Raw genomic sequence first — 15451 nt, forward strand, 5'->3', positions numbered from 1 at the left:
ACTAGGGGGGAAGCTGTTCTAGACTTGATTTTAACAAATAGGGAGAAACTCGTTGAGAATTTGAAAGTAGAAGGCAGCTTGGGTGAAAGTGATCATGAAATCATAGAGTTTGCAATTCTAAGGAAGGGTAGAAGGGAGAACAGCAAAATAGAGACAATGGATTTCAGGAAGGCGGATTTTGGTAAGCTCAGAGAGCTGATAGGTAAGGTCCCATGGGAATCAAGACTGAGGGGAAAAACAACTGAGGAGAATTGGCAGTTTTTCAAAGGGACACTATTAAGGGCCCAAAAGCAAGCTATTCCGCTGGTTAGGAAAGATAGAAAATGTGGCAAAAGACCAACTTGGCTTAACCACGAGATCTTGCATGATCTAAAAAATAAAAAGGAGTCATATAAAAAATGGAAACTAGGACAGATTACAAAGGATGAATATAGGCAAACAACACAGGAATGCAGGGGCAAGATTAGAAAGGCAAAGGCACAAAATGAGGTCAAACTAGCTACGGGAATAAAGGGAAACAAGAAGACTTTTTATCAATACATTAGAAGCAAGAGGAAGACCAAAGACAGGGTAGGCCCACTGCTTAGTGAAGAGGGAGAAACAGTAACAGGAAACTTGGAAATGGCAGAGATGCTTAATGACTTCTTTGTTTCGGTCTTCACCGAGAAGTCTGAAGGAATGCCTAACATAGTGAATGCTAATGGGAAGGGGGTAGGTTTAGCAGATAAAATAAAAAAAGAACAAGTTAAAAATCACTTAGAAAAGTTAGATGCCTGCAAGTCACCAGAGCCTGATGAAATGCATCCTAGAATACTCAAGGAGCTACTAGAGGAGGTATCTGAGCCTCTAGCTATTATCTTTGGAAAATCATGGGAGACGGGAGAGATTCCAGAAGACTGGAAAAGGGCAAATATAGTGCCCATCTATAAAAAGGGAAATAAAAACAACCCAGGAAACTACAGACCAGTTAGTTTAACTTCTGTGCCAGGGAAGATAATGGAGCAAGTAATTAAGGAAATCATCTGCAAACACTTGGAAGGTGGTAAGGTGATAGGGAACAGCCAGCATGGATTTGTAAAGAACAAATCATGTCAAACCAATCTGATAGCTTTCTTCGATAGGATAACGAGTCTTGTGGATAAGGGAGAAGCTGTGGATGTGGTATACCTAGACTTTAGTAAGGCATTTGCTACGGTCTCGCATGATATTCTTATCGATAAACTAGGCAAATACAATTTAGATGGGGCTACTATAAGGTGGGTGCATAACTGGCTGGATAACCGTACTCAGAGAGTTGTTATTAATGGTTCCCAATCCTGCTGGAAAGGCATAACGAGCGGGGTTCCGCAGGGGTCTGTTTTGGGACCGGCTCTGTTCAATATCTTCATTAACGACTTAGATATTGGCATAGAAAGTACGCTTATTAAGTTTGCGGATGATACCAAACTGGGAGGGATTGCAACTGCTTTGGAGGACAGGGTCATAATTCAAAATGATCTGGACAAATTGTCTGAGTTAAACAGGATGAAGTTTAACAAAGACAAATGCAAAGTGCTCCACTTAGGAAGAAAAAATCAGTTTCACACATACAGAATGGGAAGAGACTGTCCAGGAAGGCGTACGGCAGAAAGGGATCTAGGGGTTATAGTGGACCACAGGCTAAATATGAGTCAACAGTGTGATGCTGTTGCAAAGAAAGCAAACATGATTCTGGGATGTATTAACGGGTGTGTTGTGAGCAAGACACGAGAAGTCATTCTTCCGCTCTACTCTGCTCTGGTTAGGCCTCAGCTGGAGTATTGTGTCCTGTTCTGGGCACCGCATTTCAAGAAAGATGTGGAGAAATTGGAAAGGGTCCAGAGAAGAGCAACAAGAATGATTAAAGGTCTTGAGAACATGACCTATGAAGGAAGGCTGAAAGAATTGGGTTTGTTTAGTTTGGAAAAGAGAAGACTGAGAGGGGACATGATAGCAGTTTTCAGGTATCTAAAAGGGTGTCATAAGGAGGAGGGAGAAAACTTGTTCACCTTAGCCTCTAAGGATAGAACAAGAAGCAATGGGCTTAAACTGCAGCAAGGGAGGTCTAGGTTGGACATTAGGAAAAAGTTCCTAACTGTCAGGGTGGTTAAACACTGGAATAAATTGCCTAGGGAGGTTGTGGAATTTCCATCTCTGGAGATATTTAAGAGTAGGTTAGATAAATGTCTATCAGGGATGGTCTAGACAGTATTTGGTCCTGCCATGCGGGCAGGGGACTGGACTCGATGACCTCTCGAGGTCCCTTCCAGTCCTAGAATCTATGAATCTATGAATCTCTATTAGAAATACCACTTTGTTCAGCAAGTACATAATTACTTGACAACAGTTGCTAATTCACCTGAAAATTTTAAGGAAAGTTATTGCAAAATTAGCAGAACATGGATTTTAAAATGAAGCGATCCAGTGTCTCTACTTATACAATTCAGTGCATCTTTTGAATAATTTCTCTGATGGGTGGGAAAAAGATCACTCCATTACAGAAGGCCCATACAAGGCTCTGCAGTTCATTTAGTCGTTGCACTGCTTTAGAGAGGTTTGTAGGGCTTCATCTGACTCTTCTTCAATGGGGTGAATTCCATGGTATGGTTCACTTAGGTACAGAAGGTGCACTTAATTTCATTCCAGTTTTTAAAATACTCAGTTCCACTGATATTCCCTATACTTAAAATTGGAAATACAGCTAGAATTAGTAATATTTCTCAAAACAGAAGGTATTTGAGAGCACCCTGCAGAGGATCAAAAAGAAAAGTGTTTTCAGACTGATGCTCAGTTAACACCATTAACTTGAAAAAGTTCAGACAGAAGTGTAAATTTTACCAACTATTATTGAAGAAAAAGATTACTACAACTGACAGATTTGAAAAAAAGTCACACATTTTCTCCTTGTTTTCAATTTAAGAAAATATATGGAGTTCCCGTGCTGCTCCGAACTGAATATACATACACTGGATATGGTTGAAACTTTTGTGAGATTTGTCTTTATTAACAACTTAATAATCGAGATTTTTTTTCTTCCTTTTTTATAAATTTCACTATTTAGAGTACTTCTATATAGATTATTAAAGCTTTCAATGAAAGGTGTTCTTGACAGAAACTATTACAGATGGGAATGGATTAAGAATTTGGGCTATTCTGGTCCTGATATAGCAGAAGTATATAAAAAAAAAAGTCAGTACCTGCCAGCTATTTCTACACTATGACAAATGTTGACAATCACCACTTTAATTGTGACCACTATCTGTGGTACTCACACAGAGTGAGCAAATTGATTTTTTGTTTTGGTGGCCAAACTGAAAAATCCCCAAAAATTGTTTCAAGTCAATTACAAATGTGGTTTTTTTTTTTAATTTTCTTTCTCTTCATACTGAAAGACATTCATGGGGGAGGGAGGGTGTATCGAAGAAAATATTCGCAAAAAGAACAGGAGTACTTGTGGCACCTTAGAGACTAACAAATTTATTAGAGCATAAGCTTTCGTGGGCTACAACCAACTTCTTCGGATGCATATAGAGTGAAACATATATTGAGGAGATATATATACACACATACAGAGAGCATGAACAGGTGGGAGTTGTCTTACCAACTCTGAGTTTGTAATGGCTCAGCCATTCCCAGTCCTTATTTAATCCTGAGTTGATTTTGTCTAGTTTGCATTACAAACATTGAATCTATCTCCCCTTGTAAGTATTTTCACACTTGCTTCTTATCAAACTGTCTGTACTGAGCTATCTTGATTATCACTTCAAAAGTTTTTTTTCTCTTACTTAATTGGCCTCTCAGAGTTGGTAAGACAACTCCCACCTGTTCATGCTCTCTGTATGTGTGTATATATATCTCCTCAATATATGTTTCACTCTATATGCATCCGAAGAAGTGGGTTGTAGCCCACGAAAGCTTATGCTCTAATAAATTTGTTAGTCTCTAAGGTGCCACAAGTACTCCTGTTCTTTTTGCGGATACAGACTAACACGGCTGCTACTCTGAAACCGAACAAAATATTGTTTGACTCAAAACAAGTTTCCCTTTTTTTCTTTTTGATTGCTTTGTTTCATTTTGAGGTGGTTTATACCCTCTTTTTAAAATAAAATTAGCTAAATTTCTAAATGAAATGTCATTTTGAAACAAAAAGTCATAACATTTCAATTCAGAAATATTGAAACTAAACCTTTTGAAACTAAACAGTCCGTTTTAAAATAAAATCTAGCAAAAACTATTCACCAATTTTGATCTGTATTCATGAATATGGTCGGCTGACCCCAAACTGCATTTTTGATGCATAAACTATTAATTTTTTAAAAATTGCCCAGGACTACATCTATCACTGTAATATCTGAGCACCTCACTGTCTTTAATGTACTTATCCACACCAAACCCTTGAGAGTTAGGGAAGTACTATGAATCCCAATTTATACAGGGCTACAATTCCACCATTGCACAGGTTTATATTTTAGATAAAACAATATAGTTTAATGACATTAAGAAAAATAATGGTCAGTTAACACAGAACTAGTGAATTCAACAAGTTACTTTAGCATTACCTATAACCATCCTAAAATAAAAACTTATTCTATTTCATCACTATCTTAGTCTTCTTTGTATTTATTTTAATGCATATAGGTAAATGTTTTCTCCATTAATTCGCATTTTGTACCTCTGCAAAATGGAGCTGGAAAATCCCACGATGCACCATTTCCAGGACTCACAATACATGTTAACATTGCATGGCCCTCCAGGATGTAGCCTGAGATACAGCTATATCTAATTTTGTCTCCTATATTGAACCTTGATCCATGAAGTATTCCCTTAGGTATTTCTCCCGGGTTTCCACAAGTGTGACTAGGTAGAACTGTTGAAATAAAAAGAAGAAGAGAAAAAAGTTACAGTTAAATCTTATGGGAAAATAGATAATTCATATTACATTATAAGTGACATATAATCCTTACTGAATCACTGTTAAACACTTTTTTTTCTACTTTGATTTCTAATATAAAAAACCTGTAATTGGACCGTGGAATGTATTTCCACAAGATGTAAGATTTACTATGGACCTCACCACTTTCACAACTACATTTCAAACTCAATCCTTGGATTTAGCATTCTCTCAATAAGTTATTCACATGTACATTGACTCACACAGACAAACAACAAAATGCTATATAAATCAAGCTAATTCTCCCACAAATTGGGGCAGAATATTTTTAAATACTCCAGACACTGTCAAATAGATAGTCAGATGATGACACAATAGAGACAATATTCAAAATATTCCACGTATTAGAAGATTTCTTATTTTTAAGAAATAGCCTGCACAATCTTGTTGACATCAGTCTAGGAGTAGACAGAAAATGGGGAAATGACTAAAAAATTGATGTTAGAGTAGGGAGAATGGACAGAATTCTTACTTTTTTGCAGAAAAATCTCTACCATTTGAAAGCATTGCTCTTTTGATGCAGACTGTTTAAACTACCCATCAATTTTAGCAATGAATCCATCAACCTACAAAACAAGACCACTGGTTTGGTGACCTAGCAGTGGTCTCTATTTATATGTCTGTTGTTTTAGCAACAAAGATATAGGACCGGAACAGTCCTCCTGCATCTAGTCCAATCCCCTGCTATCAGAGTCAATCCCAAAACAATACAGCTAAAATTGTTTAAAACATTTAGTGTTGGAATTCTGTGTGTATATTTGACAGCTGTATCCAATGGAATATCCATTCAAATGTATGAAACATCAGAGTACATGAGGTAAATGCATTCAGCAGAAAAGTAGGAGCAAGGAATGGTTTAGTCTAATTCATGCTCAGCTTCCAAATGTGTGTGTGGTGGTGGGAAAATCATTTAACCTCTCTGTTCAGTTTCCCCACTTGCAAAATAAAGACAGCGATTCTTACCTCACAGGGGTGTTGAGAGGATTAATTAGTTAATATTTGTACAGCACTTTGGAGACATAAAGCACTACATCAATGCTAATTACCCGGTATGTCCCACTGCATTAGACAAGTGCATTTGCTGGATGCATATCCCATGTTGTTCATCAGTATAGCCGTTAGCAGCATTGGCATTGAAATGGTCATAATTACACTTAACTCAAACCCCCAACAAAATATAGAAAGCAAGTTCAGGTTATGGGTCCAAACTTTAAAGAATGCATTGATTTCTAAAACATTAAAATACTACTACTTTACACTTATGCAGTTCTTTTCACCAGAGGCTCTCAAAGCACTTTACAAACATTAAATGTGGTAATTAAGTCATGCAACACTCTGGTGAGAGTGAGAGAGGCAAATATTCTGCTTATTTTATAGATGGGTAGGTAAACTAAGCTACAGAGGGGTTATATGATTTTCTAAAAGCAGTGCAGAGAGTCAGTTGCAAGGCTGGGAATAAAACCTCCTGTCTCCTGCTTGAACCAATATGTCACACTAAGGTTATGTGCAACCAGAAAAGCTAGAAACTTCATTGTTTCCAGAATGAAGATCAAGCTTACAGAAAAACAACCCAGAAGATACCTTCATATCAACTAATTTCATAGAATCATAGGACTGGAAGGGAGCTTGCGATATCATCTAGACCAGCCCTGATAGATGTTTGTCTAACCTGCTCTTAAAAATCACTAGTAACGGAGATTCCACAACCTCCCTAGGCAATTTAGTCCACTGCTTAACTACCCTGACAGTTAGGAAGTTTTTCCTAATGTCCAACCTAAACTGCCCCTGCTGCAATTGAAGCCCATTGCTTCTTGTCCTATTCTCAGAGGTTAAGGAGAACATTTTTTCTCCCTCCTCCTTGTAACAACCTTTCATGTACTTGAAAACTGTTATCATGCCCCTCTCAGTCTTCTCTTCTCCACAAACCCAATTTTTTCAATATTCCCTCAGAGTTCATGTTTTCTAGACATTTAATCTTTTTTGTTGCTCTTCTCTGGACTTTCTCCAATTTGTCCACATCTTTCCTGAACTGGACACAATACTACAGTTGAGGCCTAATCAGCGCGAAGTAGAGAGGAACAATTACTTCTCGTGTCTTGCTTACAACACTCCTGCTAATATATCCCAGAATGATGGGTTTTGGGGTTTTTTTGCAACAGCGTTACACTGTTGACTCCCATTTAGCTTGTGATCCACTATGACCCCCAGATTCCTTTGTGCAGTACTCGTTCCTAAGCAGTCATTTCCTGTTTTGTATGTGTGCAGCTGATTGTTCCTTCCAAAGTGGAGTATTTTACATTTGTCCTTTATTGAATTTCTTCTTATTTACTTCAGACCATTTCTCCAGTTACGATAAAAATTCAAAACAATCCTCCCAAGCACTTGCAATCCCTCCCAGCTTGATATACTCCACAAACGTTGTATGTGTACACTATGCCATTATCTAAATCACTGATGAAGATATTGAACAGAACTGGACCCAGAACTGATCCCTATGAGACCCCACTCAATATGCCCTTCCAGCTGGATCTGAACCGCTGATGATTATTCTCTGGGAACAGTTTTCCAATCAGTTATGCACCCACATTTTAGTCTCTCCATCAAGGTTGTATTTCCCTAGTTTGTTTATGAGAAGGTCATGCAAGGCAGTACCAAAAGCCTTACTAAAGTCAAAATATACTACACCTACCACTTCCCTCCATCCACAAGGCTTGTTACTCTGTCAAAGCAAGCTATTAGGTCAGATTGACATGATTTGTTCTTGCCAAATCCATGCTGACTGTTACTTATCACCTTATCTTCTAGGTGGTTGCAAACTGATTGCTTAATTATTTGCTCCATTATCTTTCTGGGTACTGAAGTTAAGCTGATGGTCTGTAATTCTCTGGGTTGTTCTTATTCCCCGTTTTATAGATGGGCAAATATAGTGCCATTTTCCAGTCCTCTGGAATCTCCCCTGTCTTCTATGACTTTTGAGATAATCTCTAATGGCTCAGGAGCCTCAGTCAGCTCCTTGAGTATCCCAAGATGTATTTCATCAGGCCCTGGTGACTTGAAGATATCTAAGTAATTTTTAGCTTGTTCTTTCCCCATTTAGGCCTCAGATCCTACCTCGTTTTCACTGTCATTTACTATGTTAGACGTCCAATCGCTACTAAACTTTTTGGTGGAAAGCAAAACAAAAAAAATCATAGGTTTTGTGATGTTTGTTTAGATTGCACTTATTTATGGTGAAAAAATGTAAGGAAAGTCATATATTTAATTATATGTAGAAAAAATGTAACACTAAAAGAGATGTATTTCACATAAATACAAGGTGAGGTCATTTTACAAGCTTAGAGTAATTGGCTGTGAATATAAACATTATAATGCATTATCACTCAGACTGATTTGTAAATTGGGTAATAAACACATTATACATTAACAAGTAATTTAATAGCTTTCCAAGTTAAGATGGCTATATTTAAAAAGATGATTTTTAGCAATGACTTTTGTTAGAAAATGGTTTGGGAAAACCAGAGCTGCCTTTGATCGTGCAAGACAGAACAGGTCAAACTTGCAGCAGTCCCTTTGTTTATTTCTCAGGACTTTTATTACATGGCTTAGATTCAGATTTATTACATGGCTTGGAAGCAAGAGCCTACCTGTTATTTTTCAAATGCAATTCTTAATACACAGAGTACTATAACAGTTGAAAAAAGTGGGCATATTTAGTCTACAGAAGAGAACACTCTGGGTTGGACTTGATAACAGTTTTGAAATATGTAAGTTTATTGTAAAGAGGACTGATCAATTGTTCTCCATTTCCAAGGGTACGACGAGAGGTAATCAGCTCCGTTTGCACCAAGAGAGATTTAAGTTAGATATTTAGAAAAACTTTCTACTATAAGGATAATTAGACACTGGATTACGTTACCAAGGGAGATTGTTGAATCCCTGTCATTGAAGGTTTATAAGAACAGGTTAGACAGACACCTGTCAGGGATGATCTAGCTATACTTGGTCCTGCCTCAACACAGGGGGCTGGAATAGATAACCTCTTGTGGTCCCTTCCAGTGCTACATTTCTATGACTCCATAATCTGTTGCAGTTTCAACATAGGTCAGTTTCTGTAGTACTGTTCGTACAACTCAGTTTTAAAGAATGGGTGTGCTATCTAAAAAGTACATTAATCATAGGTATCTTGTATTCTGACAAACTGCATTCTCAAGTAATAAGATATCACAGCCAGTCTAAGGGTTATTTACACACCTGCCAAATATATAATGGCTGGCACTGGCTAACACCTGACAAAATCATACTGCACCAACTCCACCTGCTCTCCATGTACAAAAGCTATTCTAAGGTATGACTTTTGTCAGACTATGGGGTTTTCCTAACTCTGCATCTGTGAAGAACTACTAGAAATAATGGGGCCTGATTTCTGAGGATGGCACATATTTTGCAAAAACCTCTTGAAAATAGTACAAGATGAGTGATCTGAGAATGACAGCCAAGCTCAATAAAATATGTAATAGTTCACAAGATGCCACTGCTTGTCAAGATGAAGCATTGGATTACATTATTTATGTCCTTTTCTAAAAATGTCATCAAAGTAAATTTAAGTAGCTGCACAGGTCCATCTACACAATTTTTACTGTTTCGAGGTGTGCACATAAAATGTATTAGGCCTCTGAAGCTTCATAAAAAATATGTAACACAGTGGTACCTTTGATTATTTAAATTCCAGCTGATCAAAGCTATCATATGCAAAGGTCAGAGATCTACCTTAAGATTTGACTTCAGCAGATAAGGGAGGTGGGATATAAGCTCCTCAATAAAAGGTCATTCACCTGCTGTGTTAATAAGGTCTACAGAACAAATGCTGTTTCCTATACAATTTACCAACTGTGCAGCCACTCACATGTAGAGCTTATAAACTCTGCAGGCTCCTGGATCCTCATTTATGAAAGCCCTTAATTATCTGAAGTTATTTAGTATCCACTGTGACATTGAGGACAGTCAAGGTAGTACTGCATTGAAGATAAAGGCTTTCAGAAACTGAGCTGACCTATTATTGTTCTTGAGAAACTTTTCCTATGTTTGACTTACTGCAGAGAACTGCGTTTCTTTTAGATGAAAGTCAATAGATAGAGCCTATGTGTTTAAAGCATCAGAATAATACTGGTGTTTAATAAGCAGATATATAGTTAAATTTGAAGGCCAAGGTATAGCCCAAGGAGTTCTACAGTCCCATCTTCAGTTTTAGGATCGTGGCATTGACCAGGAAGACTACAGGCCTCAGTTCAGATCAAAATGGGTCATGACATGCTGGGACCTATTGTCTCAAGAAACCATATTGCCATGTGAAGAAAGCTGCACTTTGTTCCATTTTTGTGCACCGCAAAAGCTCCTATCAAGTTGTCATTGTGACCCCTGCATGGACAAAGTTTGGGCTCCCCCAGTTGTAAACATTAGCTAATTATGCTCACAGAAAAGTCATTCAGTAAAACTATGTAAATACATATGGTAACAATTCAATGACTTAATTAGGATGTCATATCAATTGTTTAACCCAATCTTTTAAATCATTAGATGCAAGTTATATTAAAACCCTTTCCAAGGAAAAAGTGAAAAATACAGTGTTAAAATAGAGGATTAGTACTCATTAATGTACAGTGACAAAAGGCTATACCACATAAGGTCTGCAAAAATTTAGCTGAGGACTGGCAACATTTTTCAAGAGTGCATACAACCAATGAAATTTCATTAAACATATTCATTTGCAAACTAGGTCCCTGATGGCCTGTATCAGACTGTTTACATTTTGACTTTTTGATACTCTCGCTGAAGCTTAAAACTCCAAGTATATGCACTATGTAAACCACTACAAACATGAACTAACAGAATCTTAAATGTATTAGTTTGTTCCCTGCCTGGAGATGAACTATGTGCTTTCGTTGCTGGGGATTTTCTTACATTTAAAAATCTGTGTGTACTGTTTCTGATGATTGCCTTTAAATCTTTTACTAGACCCACTTAGTTTCTTTACCAGCTACTTGAGAATATGGTCACATATTCACCATAACACAGGAAGAATCACAAACAAACACCAGCACAGATTATGGCATATTGAAATCAAAATATATATCATGGCTTCTTGTAATGAACACAATCAACTGCTGTGATTCTAATCTATATATGTTCTTCTACTGCTTTCATCACTGTAATATCTGAGCACCTTCCATTTGTGCATTAAGCAATGTGATTCCACATCTGTCACATGTTGTTTGTTCTCTCAACCTTTCCTTAGGGGTAGAAGTGAGTTAGTGGAGTGTCTGGTTTTGATAACGTTTTAGGGGTATTTTTTTTTATATATTGCTATGTATTTATGTTAGAAAAGACAATAGTCAAAGAAATATACCTTTCACTTGGAAAGGAAGGCAGTGAATTTTGAAATAGACCAAGTGTCATTAGCTTTAAATGGGAATTGAACGTCTAAATGCATTAAAGGGACTTTGAGAAGCTACAAAACCAACTGCTTGACTGCTGCTGAACATATCAGGTATATACTGAGTCTGACAATGATTTCAGTGGCATGTGGTGTAACATATCTGGCTATGCAGATGTCATGACCATCAGCTACACTATGCTCATGAAGCTCTGGAGAAAGAGTCCAGAAGGCTCCAAAAATGGATGCTTCTACCTCCACGTAGGAGCACCTAGGTTTTATCATCTGTACGCTAGCCAGCAGTGACATACGTTGCAGTCAGTACATCTCAGCAACAACACAGAAGGTGGACCAGCAACAAATCAACAAACATGGTCATACCTATTGAAGGAAGGGAGGTGAGGGGGCCTGGGGATTTGTCCAGGGAAGGGGAGTTGGTGCAGGGCTGTTATCCCACCACTTTCTCCCCTCTATTTAATTATTAGAGCGCAACCATTCTCTGCTTTTTCTCCTCTGTGATTTCTGTAGCTCCGTGAGGATTTATTTTATATCTCCTCCTCTGCCTCTGTTACTGTAAAGATAACATTAAGGAAGCTTTCCTGAACTTAAGCTGCTGAACAGGCAGTCCTGTCTCATTTGTGCGGTGTAATAGCATGGCACCCACTGTTACCCCGGAATTTGACATTCCTGCATGTATCCCAGAACTTGACAGTACTGCAGTCAGCCATTTTGTAGGTTCAGTCACTGCCAGCTGAAAATCAAATATCACATAGCTTGGCATGATCTTCGGCCTTTGTGAGAAAAGACCAGACAGCTGTATAATTGCAGTTTAATTAGAATGGGAGGATCGGACAGAGAGTCAGTGAATAGCAACTTTGGTTTTAGGTGCCCCTACCATATTGTTGTTTTGGCTAGAAATGTTTTGAGATAATTTGTTTGTTGAAATTAGGAGAATTAGTGACCCAATAGAGCTGATTAAGCTGACCCACTAGGAGTCACTACAGGTTATGTCAGTGGTCCCCAAACTTTTGAGTGTCATGCCCCCACCTTTACCCCTGTCCATGTCACTCCCCGCCCCCTGAAGCTTGGGCCCACAGGCGGGGCACAGCTCAGGGGATGCGGACAGGAGTGAGGGGGTCGAGGCTAGAGCTGCAGCTGGGGTCTTGGGCTGGGAGTGGGCCAGGGATGGAGATGTGGCTAGGGACTGAGGGCAGAGGTGGAGCCACAGCCAGGCTGCAGTGGGGACTGGCAGCCGGGACCATGGCCAGGTGCAACTCCACTCATGGCCCCACCCCTGCCCCTAGCCTCGGGCCCAGGCCAGGAACAGGGCCCCTGGCCAGTGGCCAAAGCTGGGGGCTGGCGCGGGGCTAGGAGCAAAGCCACCCCAAGTCTGGGGATGGGGCCAGGCTCAGGGCCAGGTGCCGGGGACATAGCTGGGGGGCAGGACCAGAGCAGAGCTGGCGGCAGGGAGGGACTGGATGGTGCTCCCTCCCCACCCCCTGTGGGGTCTGGTCCAGCCACGCCACGCCCCTCCCCCCTCCCAACATTCCTCCGTGCCTTCCACACTTTGGGGGACTCTGGGTTTTGTGTTTTGTTAGAGTTAGCTATAAAAAGTTTAGGTAAAAGTAAAATACCTTGAAACAATCCAAGGGAGCTTTTCTTAGGGTAAGGAGCTGAGATTTAAACTCCCTCTCAGCTAGATGGAAAGAGGGCCCTCTGGAAGCCTACCTGGTGATCATTCGAAACCATCTCAGACTATGGGTAACTATACCTGGGATGTCCTAAACCTACTGTGTATGAGTGTTCTTAATATGTAATAAATAGTAGTTTTAAATGATTGGTACAAGCAAGCATGCTTTTATTCAGCAGACAGAAAAACTGTGTTCCCATTGATTTATTCCTGACACCACCTGGAGAGAAACAGTTAAGTTACCACTGCTTTGGGTTCTGAAAACCCCAGGTAACACCACCTCTCATGTGCACCCAGGTTGTCTATGGTCTTTAAATAGTCCCAGCCCTGGTATCAGGCTGTAGCCCAGGGCTTCCTCTCTGGATGCAATGGTTTTACCTTCTTGGACTACTCTAGCCCCAGCTCTTTAGCTGGGCCACTAAGAGTTCCAAATCCCTTCTGGGGGTTTATCATTGTCCAATTGTAGGCCAGTTCCCCAGGGACCATAAGAATAGCAGCCACATGCCACCATGTCCCTTTAACTACACTGCTTTCAGTTCCCTGGGACACTACTCCACAGCTCCAGCCTTCTCTAAAGCTTCGCCCTTGCCTCAGAGGTCATCTAAGTTCAGGCCCAGCAGCCATCTAGGAGCTCTTCCTTCTGCCCCAGTCCCTGCCTGTGCTGAGCTGTCCATGATGCTACAGTTCCATTTGGCTAGCCAGGGGCACCGCCTGCACTCCTTCAACTCCAGCAAGGACCTGACTGTCTCTGGCTCTGCAGCTCCTTTTATATGGCCCTCTTGGGCCCTGATTGTCTGCTCCCTGCAACCTCTCTGATTGGCTGCATCACCTGCAACCACAGTAGGCTGCTTGGAGGAATCCTCTACTGGTCCTTTTCTGGGAAAGGAGTTTCAAGACACTGAGGCCTCCATCAAGGGGCCTCTGGGCCTAGTCCACCCTGCCACTTGCTGTCTCATGAGCCCTCTGTTCCTGCCTCCTGTGTTCTTCATAATACCACAGACTTAATTTGAGCAGAAGAGCTGGGAGACATCACAAAGGGGGAGAGTCAGCCAGATCACTTGCACAGCACCTTTGGAAATGCACCACTATGAAAAAGTTCAGGAGCTTCCTGGAGAAAGTCAAGGGCACAGGAGATTGCACAGATAAAATACATATATTTAATGGGTCTGATGAAGATCTCATGACATTTTGGCCAAATGGCTGAAATGTATCAAACTAACATTTAGTCTCATACCTAAATACCCTGAGAAGCGTGCATGGCACAAGTGTACATAAAAAAGCGTTAGGAGGCGAAGTAGAGAAAGCCAGAGGAAGACAATCATAAGACAGAGGCAATTTCCACTTCACTCACTCTTCTCAACACCACAATATTTGTATAAAAATCAAATACCATGTTAGCAAAAAAGAATAAAGACTGAAATTTTCAAAGATGTTAATATAAGGGGTCTTCACCCACTATGTGCTGCAGAGCCTAGCTCTGTCATGGCTCCTAGTTCACATCAGGATACCACATGGGCAGCTGGACTAGGAGATCTGTCATTACACAGAATCATTGATTACTCCCTGGCATAACTGGGGTGCAGAACCAGGAGGGACAATGGAAGCTTTAAGGATGCAGTAAAGGCAACAGCAACCTGGGGAAGGATATATTCCACTCTGTCCTGCTGAACAAACCAGGCTTGTCACAGAGGACAGGAATTACCTCAATAGCTACAATGGTTATGAACCTAAACAGAAAATTTATTCCAATGCCATTGTTAGCACTGCTTTCTAAAGTGACCTAAGATCTTCTTTCTGCAGTAGGCCCAATCCAGAAATAAGGAACCCCCATAGGCACTAACCCATGTAAGTAATGCTAATCTCCCAGGCTGAACAGACACAAAGGCTGTTTCTGACTCAGATATTCATCTTGTAGCAGATGCATATAGTTATTAGAGATGGGCAAAAAAGTTTCATGAAAAATTTCAAAGTCATTTCCATTCCGAAAGGCAACTTTTTCACATCTTCAAATTTTTTCATCCATATCATCATCATTTAAATAGTTAGAGTGGGAAAAGGAAAACTGAAAAAAAAAAGCGTGCTGGGGCACAGAGGGAATGGACACTATTCATTCTATCATATTCAGTGGCAAACAGGATAGACGGATAAAGGAAAGAAAGGGAAAGAGGGTAAAAACAAACAAAACAAACAAACAAAAAACCCAGAACATCAAAGCCGCCAGAGAGCATTGTGTTTGAATGTGAGGAAATAGAAATAATCTTCTTTGGCTATCCCTCGCTGAGTGGATGATGTCTCTCTGTCAAAGGGCTTTATTGGTGAGTTTTTAAGTGGCTGAGGAGCCCAATTCTAGCTCTGCCGATTT

The 15451-nt window shown here is 39.9% G+C and overlaps 1 protein-coding gene across 1 annotated transcript in view; it reads right to left on the minus strand.

The window, feature by feature from the left end:
• Positions 1-15451, minus strand: part of CSMD1 (CUB and Sushi multiple domains 1) — a 1638713-nt gene that overhangs the window by 1064261 nt on the left and 559001 nt on the right. Inside the window, exon 4 of the mRNA XM_065401391.1 lies at positions 4691-4885. Within this exon, the coding sequence (XP_065257463.1) occupies positions 4691-4885 (195 nt within the window). The remainder of the gene's footprint in view (positions 1-4690; positions 4886-15451) is intronic.

Source organism: Emys orbicularis, chromosome 3, assembly GCF_028017835.1.
Source record: "Emys orbicularis isolate rEmyOrb1 chromosome 3, rEmyOrb1.hap1, whole genome shotgun sequence".
In the NCBI taxonomy this organism is placed as follows: domain Eukaryota; kingdom Metazoa; phylum Chordata; order Testudines; family Emydidae; genus Emys; species Emys orbicularis.